The sequence below is a fragment of the Hyperoodon ampullatus genome (genome assembly GCF_949752795.1).
Source record: "Hyperoodon ampullatus genome assembly, chromosome: 5".
Taxonomy (NCBI): domain Eukaryota; kingdom Metazoa; phylum Chordata; class Mammalia; order Artiodactyla; family Ziphiidae; genus Hyperoodon; species Hyperoodon ampullatus.
In genome coordinates, this window is record NC_136918.1 from 137,513,856 (window position 1) to 137,526,071 (window position 12,216).

General features: G+C 48.6%; 1 protein-coding gene across 4 annotated transcripts in view; it reads left to right on the forward strand.

Moving 5' to 3' along the window:
- DOP1B (DOP1 leucine zipper like protein B) overlaps window positions 1-12,216 on the forward strand; it is a gene marked incomplete at both ends in the record, with an annotated part of 100,575 nt that overhangs the window by 61,342 nt on the left and 27,017 nt on the right. For 3 of the 4 annotated variants that reach the window (XM_079704901.1, XM_079704903.1, XM_079704902.1), the window contains 5 exons: window positions 1,043-2,642; window positions 3,133-3,244; window positions 3,857-4,045; window positions 6,979-7,101; window positions 8,606-8,740. In XM_079704901.1, the coding sequence (XP_079561027.1) occupies window positions 1,043-2,642; window positions 3,133-3,244; window positions 3,857-4,045; window positions 6,979-7,101; window positions 8,606-8,740 (2,159 nt within the window). Of the gene's footprint in view, window positions 1-1,042; window positions 2,643-3,132; window positions 3,245-3,856; window positions 4,046-6,978; window positions 7,123-8,605; window positions 8,741-12,216 lie in introns of all 4 variants that reach the window. The other variant, XM_079704900.1, reaches the window with a different exon arrangement.

Genomic DNA, 12,216 nt, shown 5'->3' on the forward strand with positions numbered 1-12,216 from the left:
GTTTGGTAGTGTATATATGTCCATGCCACTCTCTCACTTTGTCACAGCTTACCCTTCCCCCTCCCCATATCCTCAAGTCCATTCTCTCGTAGGTCTGTGTCTTTATTCCTGTCTTACCCCTAGGTTCTTCATGACATTTTTTTTTTTCTTAGATTGAGTTTTTTCAGTCCTCTTACTGTGGATGCTTTGTTTGCTTTCCAGTTTGTTTTTATTCAAGACGTTTCTGTGATACCCTTTTAGCTTTGAAGACCTTCTGCTGACATATCTGTAAGATACCTTTTTGAAAGGAAACTCCCGGGAGAAAATGATAGGCTTTTTTTTTTAAATCACGCTTCCCCTAAACTCGGGATATTTATATTTCCTATGACAATGTAACTAAATTATCCAATTTCTTGAACACTTTAAAAGACTGTTCACTTTGCTTGTCTGCCTTCCATCTGTAATGTAATCTAGACTCTAGTGTTGTTGTTTCATGCGGGAATTATATTTTATTTTGTGGTTTTTACACTTCATTTTTTTTGTTGAGGTATAGCTGATTTACAATACTAGGTAAGTTTCACGTGCACAACAGTTTTTAAAGGTTATAGTCCATTTATAGTTATTATAACATATTGGTTATATGCCCTATGCTGCACAGTATATCCTGGTAGCTTATTTATTGTATACACAGGAGTTTGTACCTCTTAATCCCCTACCCGTGTCTCCCCCGGCCACCCTGACCCCACTGGTAACCACTAGTTTGTTCTCCATGTCTGTGAGTCTGTTTCTGTTTTGTTACATTCATTCACTTGTTTTAATTTTTAGACTCCACATATAAGCGGTAACATACAGTATTTGTGATTTTCTGTCCGACGTTCCACTAAGCATAATACCCTCCAGGTCCATCCACGTTGTTGCAAAGAATTTATCTTGTCCCTCCCTCCCACAGGAGAATTTTACTAATATTGATCTTTCTGCCTGGCTTTAAGACAAAGATCACTCTAGAACCGACTTGTCATAACCGACCCTCCTGTTCTGAAGTCGTCTGTTCTGTAATTTTCAGAAGACTGGCATCGTTGGTTTAATAGGAAGCGAACCTCATTCAAAGAGGCGTGGGGCGCACCCGAGCTTCAGGAGGGTGGTGGTGAAGAGAGCGCGCCCCTGAGCCACTTCACCACCGTGGACCGCGAGGCCATCTGGGCCGAGGTGGAGAAGGAGCCCGAGGTGTACCCGCCGGGCCGTGAGCCCAGCGAGGAAGACCTTGCCTGCTGTGCGGACCCGCCGGACGGGACGGCCTGCGACACCGCGGACGACAGCGAGCGCACCGAGTCCGCGGACACGAGCCCCACGGACAGCGAGCACACGTCGTCCTTCTCCTCCCCTTCCCACGAGCCCCAGGAGCTGCGTGGCGGCGAGCTCTGCCGCACGCCCCTCCCCGCAGCAGCCCAGGGCCCCCCGAAGCCGGCGGCCAGCCTCAAGACGGCTGTCAAGTGGAGCCTGACGCGCGTGGACTCGGACAAGACCCAGGCTTCGGAGTCGCTGTCCAGCGACGAGGAGGCGGACGCCGAGCTCCAGGCCCTGAGCGCGGCCCGGCTGCTGAAGCAGCAGCGGGAGAGGCAGGAGGCGATCGAGGCCCTGTTTAAGCACATCCTGCTCTACCCGCAGCCCTATGACTCACGGCGCGTGCTGTACGCCTTCTCCGTGCTAGAAGCCGTGCTCAAAACTAACCCCAAAGAGTTCATCGAGGCCGTGTCCCGGACCAGCATGGACACCAGCTCCACCGCGCACCTCAACCTCGTCTCCAACCTCCTGGCTCGCCACCAGGAGGCGCTCGTCGGCCAGAGTTTCTACGGAAAGCTCCAGACCCAGTCTCCCAACGTGTGCCCTCACTCGCTGCTGCTCGAGCTGCTCACCTACCTGTGCCTGAGCTTCCTGCGCAGCTACTACCCTTGTTACCTGAGGGTCTCCCACCGAGACGTCCTCGGCAACCGGGACGTGCAGGTCAAGAGCGTCGAGGTTTTGATCAGAATGATGACACAGCTGGTGTCGGTGGCCAAGTCAGCCGAAGGGAAGAACGTGGAGTTCATCCACAGCCTGCTGCAGAGGTGCAGAGTCCAGGAGTTCGTACTGCTCTCGCTGTCCGCGTCCATGTACACAAGCCAGAAGCGCTACGGACTGGCCGTGGCGGAGCGGGGCCGAGCCCAGCGGGAGGACAGCCTGTTCGAGGAGCATCTCATCAACCTGGGCCAGGACCAGATCTGGAGCGAGCATCCCCTGCAGATTGAGCTGCTGAAGCTGCTGCAGGTGCTCATCGTCCTGGAGCACCACCTGGGGCCGGGGCACGAGGAGGCGGAACACCAGGCGGACCTGTCCCGGGAGTGGCGGCAGACCCTGAACTTCCAGCAGGCCATCAACGCCCTGCAGTACGTGCAGCCCCACCGGCTCACCTCGCAGGGGCTGCTGGTGTCCGCCGTGGTGAGGGGCCTGCAGCCGGCCTACGGCTACGGCATGCACCCGGCCTGGGTCAGCCTGGTCACGCACTCCTTGCCATACTTCGGAAGGTCCCTGGGCTGGACGGTGACCCCCTTCCTCGTCCAGATTTGCAAAAACTTGGACGAGCTGGTCAAGCAGTATGAAAGCGAATCGGTGAAGGTTTCTATCAGGTACGGTGAACCCTTTGATGTGTTACTGTTTCTTTCATGACAGCTTTTGTCACAGACGGCTGATTTCCCCTAGAAGCCAATTGGAGGATAATTTCAACCTAATCAAAAGCCTAGTCAGCATTGTCAAAAGGGGTAAGCAGGAACTAAATGTTCGGCTCCTTTATTTTCAATTCCACATGACTACCCAGGCTAGATGAGTGTTACAGGACAAGTCAGTCTCTCTTCATTAGTTTTGCAAAACAGAAAGAAAAATGTGGATCTTCACAGACATTCTAAAACACCTGGAAAACATTTTTCCAAAACGACCGTATAAATGTAAAAACAGCACAAATGATGCCTGTCCTTTTTGTAACAGTATTTCATTATGAGAGCCCCAGTTTTTTAAGATCGTGATATCTCTGTGGTTTCCGTGTTTATGTGTACGATTAAAAACCTTTATGGCCTCATTCTTAAAGATTCTCAAAACCAGTTTCTCGTTTCTTCACCAAAGCATAACCTCCAAGAGGGAAAACATTTCTCCGGATTATCCACTCACTCTTTTGGAAGGTCTAACAACCATTAGTCATTTTTGTCTTTTGGAACAACCCAACCAAAACAAAAAGGTAAATCATTTTTTCCTGAGTTCGAGACAGTTTTCATATATAGTTTTGTTTTCATTGGGGTTATGTCTATTTCAAATAAGAAATGTATGTATGTAATACAAACATATATGCAAATGTTAATGCAAATGAACACACATGCAAATAATGAAGTGTATGCAAATATACATGCAAACGTATGTATGTAAGTAATACAAATGTGGTTTTGTTCTTGCTGGCGCTCTCTGTGGGCGACTTCAGCCCTCCACCAGTATGGGATAGAAAGTAATCTTTTTTCCGGGTACTTTTTACTTGGCCTCATGGAGTTTGAAGACGTTTCAGCTGTTGGTTGCTCTACCCTATCTGGGATTCAATTGTAGAACGCAGCTAGTGCTTTGGTTGAGTGATTGGAAGAGTTTGTAATGAGGAGCCTCAGATGCGTAGACCTCACTCTTTGAAAGAAAATCATGGGTTTAAATGCTCAGGGAGGCGTTTTACTTCCAGACCACACGTGGGACTTGCTCTGGAGAGTGCTACAGCCCAGACTTTATCCCACCAGCACCACTGTCCTCGCGGAAAGGGAGATGGTGCCACCGCAGACGCAGCCGAGTCTCACATGTTCGTTTTCGTTTTTAGACTGCTGCTGTGAGTGACCCTACCAATTTGAAAAATGCCAAGAATGCCATTCTGGAAGAGCTTCCTCGGATTGTTAACACCATGGCCCTTCTCTGGAATGTTCTCAGAAAGGAGGAGACTCAAAAGAGACCCGTGGATCTCCTTGGAGCCACGAAGGGATCTTCTTCCGTTTACTTTAAAACCACCAAAGTGAGAGAGCTTCCTTTGTGTGTTTACGATTGCCTTTGTCTTGTATTGTCCCACCAAAAAGTAAAAATGTACAGGGTTATATATATAAATAATCGAACGTAATGTGCTCAGAGAAACCTACATTAGAAGTAAGTTGGAAGTAGAAATCTCCAGTTTGTTTATTAGAGTAAGCTTCCTATTCATGGAAAGAAAAGCTTTGTGAGTAGTTTTCAGTTTATGTTTTCCCCTTGGTCCTTTTTTTTTTTAAGCCAAACATAAAGTCTCTAGGGGTTCCAGGTAGGGTACCTAAAGTCCTCAACCTGTTTCTCTTAAGCATCTCTACTAAGACAGCTTAGCTCTTACGTTCTGCTTTCAGTGGTGCCTTGAACAAGTGTTGAGGTGTCTTTGAGTTTTTTATTAAAGCAGAAGCTCACAACCCAGAGCATTTCTAGTTCTGTTACCGAACCAAACTTGGGTCCACTCGCCTGCACGCAGTAAAGGCAATCTACTGACACCAGGTCATGTTAAAGGCAAGTGGGGGGTTTATTTTAAGGCACCAGACAAGAAGTGTGGGCAGCTGATGCTCAAAAAAACCTGAACTCCCCCAACGGGTTTCAGGGAAGAGTTTTTAAGGGTAAGGTGAGGGAGAGGAGTTGCAGGGTGGGTGAACAGCTCATTACAGTTCTCTGATTGGTTGATGATGAGATAACAGGGCCGTGTCACAGGAGTTAACATCATGAATCCTCAGGCTGCAGCGGGTCTGGGGGCTACCTGTTCATGGGCATCATTCAGTTAGCTTCTTCCATTTGGTGGGGGCTTTAGTATCTGTAAAACAACTCAGGAACATGCCTCAGACACTTATCTATGTACTTCAGGGAGGAACTAAAGATTCTGTGACTGCCATATGGCCGATTTACTGTTTAAATTGTTATCAGTTCTCCTCGCCCCACTGCTACTTTTGTCATCATGTGTTCACATCCTTGCAGTCATTAATTCTTGAGCCAGGCTTTTGTGACTCGGGAGGCCTGGGAGACTAAAGCTTTTCTACAAACAAGAGGCAGGCAGAGGACATGGTGGAGAGGGGTCTGTCCCAGGAAAGCCCCCATAGGATCCTGCTCGGTTACAGTTCACTCTCTCTTGGTAGCATCCTGACTCAGTCTCTGGCTGCTGTGTCTGGTGGCTCAGAATTATCGGGCTGTGTCTCATTTAGCTGAGCACCCCTGGTGCCAGGTGCGGCCTCAGAGCTTACACTGGCATCTGGCAGCCCGGGCTGAGCAGAACAGATCAGGACACAGGGAGCCAGATCACCTGGATTCAGCTCCCTGCTCAGGTGCTTTGTGGGACCTTGGGCAAGTTCATTAACCTGTCTATGCTGTAGTTTCCTCAGTTGGAAACACGAAGCCAGGCATCATCCAAGCACGCTTCGTTTATTGGCACATTTAGTCCTCACCTACAAGGTGGGTACTATTATTATTCCCAGATTACAGATGAGGACATTGGGGTGTAGAGAAGAGTGAGTGCTTTGCCCTCAGTTGTGCATCTGATAAGCAGTGATGCTGGGATTAGGGTGAGTAGGGAATGGAGCCCGCCCCTGACTTCTGTTTTCTGATCTTTCTGTAGTGAGTCAGGCAGTTGCACAGGTGGCCTCCAAAATGTTCTGTCGGTTCCAGAGATACCCTCCAAGGGAAATCTGCTGTATTTCAAGCTGCCACAGGAACCTGCTTAATTTAAGCCTAAAAATTAAGCTCTAGAAAGGTTCAGAAAATCCTCAGGCACGCAGCCTGAGCCTCGGTTTCCTCCTCTGTGAAATGAGTCTGTTATTATGAGTCTGTTATTATGAGTCTGTTATTATCAGCCTATCTATAGGCTGATGGAAGGATTCATTTTGGCGACGGCTAACATTTACTGAGCACTTAGCTTAAGCCCTCCCTGAGGGACCCAAGGCCTTGAGCTGGGGCCCCCGTGGTTTCTCTGGAGCAGAAACCTTGGCGGGAGGGAGAGGATGTCTCCATCCCATGGGCAGTTGTATCTAAGGAGATGCTAAACTAAGGCAGTGGGGACAGAGGAAGCCAAGGTAAATTCATTCATTCCACAAACATGTGCATGTCTGCTGCTGTGTACCAGGCCCTGCTTATCCACTAGTGGATAAGATAGGGCAAGTAAGTCCTTGTCTGCCTGGCAGATACAGACGTTAACCATCAATTTAAAAATAATGATGAGAAGTGCTACAAAGAAGGCGGGGCACTCTAACAGGCTGTGACCCCTGGTCAGGGGGTCGAGGAGGCCTTCCTGAGGCAGAGGGGCTGAGCTGAGACCCAGGAAGAGAGGACTTGCCTGGGTAGGGAGGTGTTAGAGGCTGTGAGACCCACAGGATCTATAGAGGAAGGAACATGGAGGTTTCAGGAATGGAGAAAAATCCAGGCGCAGCCAAAGGGAGGGTGATGAGTGACGTCCGGGGCTGTGCTGTGAGTTTATTTTTAGTTGGTTACATAACAAAGTTAGTTAAATGGTACATATTTCTGGAAATTGCAAAACATCCTTCCTTCCTGATGCATATAAGCCCTTCCAGGGCTGGTTGAGACAAGTGAGGCTAGGGGCTTTCAGGATGGGAACAGTGCCGACTCCACTGCTGGGCACCACCCCTGCTTTCTCACTGTGTCTGCAAAGCCTTGGGTGGCTTCCTTCGAGCCCTGCCCTGCTCACAGCTGCTCGAAGGTGGGATTCATCACCTCCCAAGGGTCTCTTCCTGCTCGGCTCCGCTAGCCGTCTGTCCATCCGCCTGGGCTGCCCACCGTGCCTCTCGTCCAGTTCCTCCTCCCACGGCCTGGTACCTGGGATGCTGAGACAAAGGCCCGCCCCGGCTCCCAGGGTTTACAGGCGCTGGTGGTGAAGTGCACAGTCCACCGTAGCCCTGATGCTACCCTGCTCTAACTCTTCGTTTTTCTATTTTTTAGACCATACGACAAAAAATTTTAGACTTCTTAAACCCCTTGACAGCCCCTCTTGGAGTTCAGCTGATAGCAGCTGTTGCAGCAGTGTGGGCCAGGAAGAAAGTGAAACGCCACAGTAAGACAAAGGTAAAGCCAGAAACGAAAGCAGTAGCTAACTTACTCTGACAAGATACCAGAGAGTCCTGTGTGATAAAAAGTGACGCCAGAGGCCAACACGGGAGATTGGGGCAGTGGTTCCACTGTTTTATTTATTTTTTATTCTTTTATTTTTTATAATCTTTTCTTTTCTTTCTTTCTTTCTTTTTGGCTGCTTTGGGTCTTCGTTGCCGTGCGCAGGCTTTCTCTAGTTGCGGCGAGCAGGGGCTACTCTTCGTTGCCCTGCGTGGGCTTCTCACTGCAGTGGCTTCTCATGTTGCAGAGCACAGGCTCTAGGCGCGCAGGCTTCAGTAGTTGTGGCTTGTGGGCTCTAGAACTCAGGCTCAGTCGTTGTGGCGCACGGGCTCAGTTGCTCCGCGGCATGTGGGATCTTCCCAGACCAGGGCTCGAACCCGTGTCCCCTGCATCGGCAGGCGGACTCTCAACCACTGCGCCACCAGGGAAGCCCGTGATAGCTTTCTTTTTTTTAACTAGTCTTTTTAAAGACTTTATCTTTTTAGGGCAGTTTTAGGTTCACAACAAAATGAGAGGAAGGTACAAGGAGTTCCCATATTCCCCTGTCCCCGCACGTGCATGCCCTGCACCCCCCAGCAGCCCCCGCCTGGGGGTTACCCTTGTCACAGTTGCTGAACCTACACTGACACGTCCATAATTTACATTCGCCTTTTTAAATTTATTAAAGTAATGCTTGTTCATGATGGTCAAGAACATTTAAATCATCGCATTCCTGCGCCCAGACTTCAGTGTGCATTTTGTCCGTTCTTTCTCCACTGACTGGTCCATCACGAGGCCCTCCAGGAGCTTGGTTCATGTGCTTCTGCAAAACCAGCACGTACTTCCCTGGTCCCCTCTGTCGACCATGCAGGTTCCTACCTGGTACCTCCCTCAGAGGGTCTGCCCCACCCCCCGGACACTGTCTCAGGGCCCAGCGTAGGCCCCTGTTCCCTGAGGAGGTGTGAGAGGCTGGTGGCCCAGGCTACCCACCTTAGCACTTGTTGGGGCTTCCGGGCGAGAAACCTGATACCCTACACAGACTTCTGTCATCAAAACATGCCTCCCTCACCGGGCCTTGCCTGCCACAGCCAGCTCGCAGGAACCTGATTTACCTGTTTTTCTTACTGTCCTCATACTTCGGGGGCTGTCTCGATATCAACCTGTTTCCTTCCAATTAAATGTATCTGTTTGTACAATGCTTTCTCAGCTTGAACATACCAGAGTGACTGCCCATCATCAGCTACGCGTTTTATTCCTTATTTGTATCAGATACTGATTAGGTTACTGTGATTAAATGCTAACCTCACTCTTCATTCCCGCCAATAGAGTCCATTACCCAGTTTTCATTTAAATATTTCCTTAAAAGATTAAAAACAAATGTCTTTTTCCAGGAGCAGGTATTATAGAGTGCTTTCTGTGCATCATTCTTATTTTTGTTTTCTCCCTGTGAGCCTTAAAGGAATGAATTTTTTCTCAGCAGATCGTCCCGGCGGCCAGCGCGTCCCAGCTGACGCTCGTGGACCTGATCTGTGCGCTGAGCACCCTGCAGACGGACACCGTGCTGCACCTGGTGAAGGAAGTGGTGAAGAGGCCGCCGCAGGTCCTGGGGGATGAGGTCAGGAGCCTGGGGACCCTCAGAGGAACGCAGCACTCTCTCTAACTCCACGTCTTATAAACTGTGTTTGGGAGGGAAACAGAGGTTACCGCAGCAACTAGGAATTCGGGGGCTGTAAAACGAAGGTGTTCTTACCGGGCTCTGCAGAGATCCATGAAATGTGCTTCACGGGCTCCTGTTTTGGGGTGCAAGCCCCTTGCGGTGAAGGACGGACTTCCATCCTTACATCCCACTGCAGGGTGCTCTGCCTGGTAGTGGTTCAAATCGAATAACTCTGTGAGAAGGAAGAAATGGCACGTGCCTCGAGAACTTGCAGCCGAAAACGCGCCAGAGTTAAACAAAGCCAGACACCAGTTAAAGGTGGAAAAGACTGATTTTATTCAGTAACTACTGCAGCAGGGGAAAGAGTTGTGCTCAGTTCCAGTGTGTGCAGAGGTCACTGGGCAGTTTAAGCAGGGAATGGAGAGTAGGGAGGGTGAACAAGCAGGGGCTTCAGCAAAGTCAGGGGAGTGGAGAGTTACAAGCAAGCAGGAAGGGGGTTGGCGGATGTAATTAGGCCCTCGGGGTTTGCTGACTGTAAAGGGCAAGGTAGGTTCCTGTGCTCCCTTGGAGACAGGGAAACAGGGGCCCTGTCTTCCTTGATGATGGTATTTCAGAGGGATGGCTGCCAAGTCCTTGAGAAGGACATTCCTGGGTTGTAGGAGATACATATACATCTCAAAGGGCCAGAGCAAGGATTTATAACTGTAAGCTTTTCTTAATAAATGCTCAAAGAAAGGGAGGTCAGGAACCTATCAGGAGTTGGCTAAACACACAGCAGATTCCTTCAGAAGCCTTGAGCTTTCTTTCTTAGGCATTTTAAGGGGGTTGAGGTCATCCCCCTAGGGACATGGCCTTGAGCTACTGGGAACCTGTTGGGACATCCCTGTTGGCACAGTGGTTAAGAATCCGCCTGCCAGTGCAGGGGCCATGGGTTCGAGCCCTGGTCCGGGAAGATCCCACAGGCCGTGGAGCAACTAAGCCCGTGCGCCACAACTACTGAGCCTGCACTCTAGAGCCCGCGAGCCACAACTACTGAGCCCCCGTGCCATAACTACTGAAGCCCATGCTCTGCAACAAGATAAGCCACCGCAGTGAGAAGCCTGTGCACCACAACGAAGAGTAGCCCCTGCTTGCTGCAACTAGGAAAAGCCCACATGCAACAAAGACCCAATGCAGCCAAAAATAAATAATAAATAAATAAATTTTTTTTTTAAAAGGCTAGGAAATTGTAAATACAGACCCTACAGTCTGACATAAGCATCTCAGGATTTGGGCTTTCCTCAGAAACATAATTCTCAGTTTTTTCTTGCATTTTCAGTGAAATGTTTTCAGGAGGGAAGGAGAGAACGGGGAGAGGGAGGGAGAGAAAGAGAAAGGGACCGTTGAGTAATGGGAGATATTTTAGAAGCTCTGGAATCTAATGATTAACCCTTTGGTTAATCAACTTTGGTCATTGATTACCTCATTCATTGATTGTTAAAAAAATTGGACTGAGGATATTGAGGAATTCCCCAAAATGCCTTGTGACCAAGGGCCAGATTCTTATACCATTTCTTTTACTGTTGGAAAGCAAAAATATTATAGGAGGAAGAAAAACTGTATGATTTAAAATTCAAAAAAAAGAAGAAGAAAAGGAAGAGGGCTCAGAAGAGCCTGACTGGACTAGGTCAAGGAGAGCATCTTTGTCAATGGGCGAGTTAAAAATCTGCATAATTTTTACAAAGGTACAAAATACACGTCAGAGGACTTAACTCATCCTGGACATGCTGAGAAAGATGAGGTTTCATCTGGCTGCAGGGAAGGCAGTGGCCTTTGAAGGGTGACGTGATTGAACCATAAAGCTCTTATAGTTTTTCTGCCCAGTTTCAAGGGGGGCACCTTTTCATTTATGCACAATGATTTTGCAACAGAACAGACTGTGTGGTTTAACAGTTTTCTGCCCGAGAGATTTTTGGTTTTACCAAAGCAGACCTCTTCGTTGAAAGTGTTGGAGCTGTTTTGTCCTTAATTAATTTGATAGAAAGCAGGGATTTGTTCCAACCTTGAAATAATTGCCTTCTTTTAGGCAATTTAACATTATACAGTTAGGAATAATTTAAGAATAATTCCCTAAGTGAAAATTAAGGGAGGGGACCAAGTGATTTTGCTAAAAAATAGTTTTAATCAAACAGATATTTGTACGCCAGGGTTCATAACAGCATGAATCACAATAGCCAAAAGGTAGAAACAACCCAAGTGTCCATCAGTGGATGAATGGATAAACAAAATGAGGTCTGTACATGCAATGCACTGTCTATCATTCAGCCTTAAAAAGGAATGAAATTCTGACACATGCTGTACCGTGGATGAACCTTGACAGCATTATGCTAAGGGGACTAAGCCAGTCCAGAAGGACAGTATTATATGATTCCGCTTATCTGGGGTACCCAGAGTAGTCAAGTCCATAGAGACAGAAAGAAGAATGATGGTCACTAGGGACTGCGGGGGAGGAGGGAATGGGAGTTAATGGGGACAGAGTTTCAGTTTGGGAAGATGAAGATGTTCTGTACATGAGTGGTGGTCATAGTTGCCCAACAATGTGAATACACTGGATGCCCTGTACACTTAAAAATGTTTAAAATGGTAGATTTTGGGCTTCCCTGGTGGCGCAGTGGTTGAGAGTCCGCCTGCCGATGCAGGGGACACGGGTTCGTGCCCAGGTCCGGGAAGATCCCACATGCCATGGAGCGCCTGGGCCCGTGAGCCATGGCCGCTGAGCCTGCACGTCCAGAGCCTGTGCTCCGCAACAGGAGAGACCACAACAGTGAGAGGCCCGCGTACCGCAAAAACAAACAAACAACAACAAAGAAAAACGGTAGATTTTGTCAAGTATATTTTACCAAAATAAACAATTTTTACAGCAAATAAAAGAAATCTTCTTTTTAGATATTAAGGTCATAGAACTAAGGGTGGTGAACAAAAGCTAAACCTTGGAATCAGAGATGTGTTCAGCCATTTTCACCCCAGAGTGGGAAAGCTGACCAAGGATACCTTCAGCAGTTTTGGTTCTGCCTGCCTTGGAGGAGAACTCCCCACTTGAAGCTCTTCCTCTGAAAGGCACGTGGCACAGGGTCACCCTCTGCAGAAACGTCCACACTGGGAAGGCCACTGGGGGCTTCTAACCGGTCAGTTACACTCGGGGCTCTGGTGCTCTTCCTTAATTCCACGTGTTTATTGAAAATCAAGTCTGCATCCATAGCGGGGAGTCCTAAATAGCTGACACTGTTCCTGCCTACGGTCAGCCTGTATTCTCGTTGGGGAAAGAAGATAAGGCAGCCTACAGATTTATACTGTGAGGCCAGATCACGGAACTGGCCAAGTGCTTAAGCAGTCAGATGTAAAATGGACATGGGCAACTTCAGGGCATCTGTCAGACGTCTGCCCCCAGTCTCCCA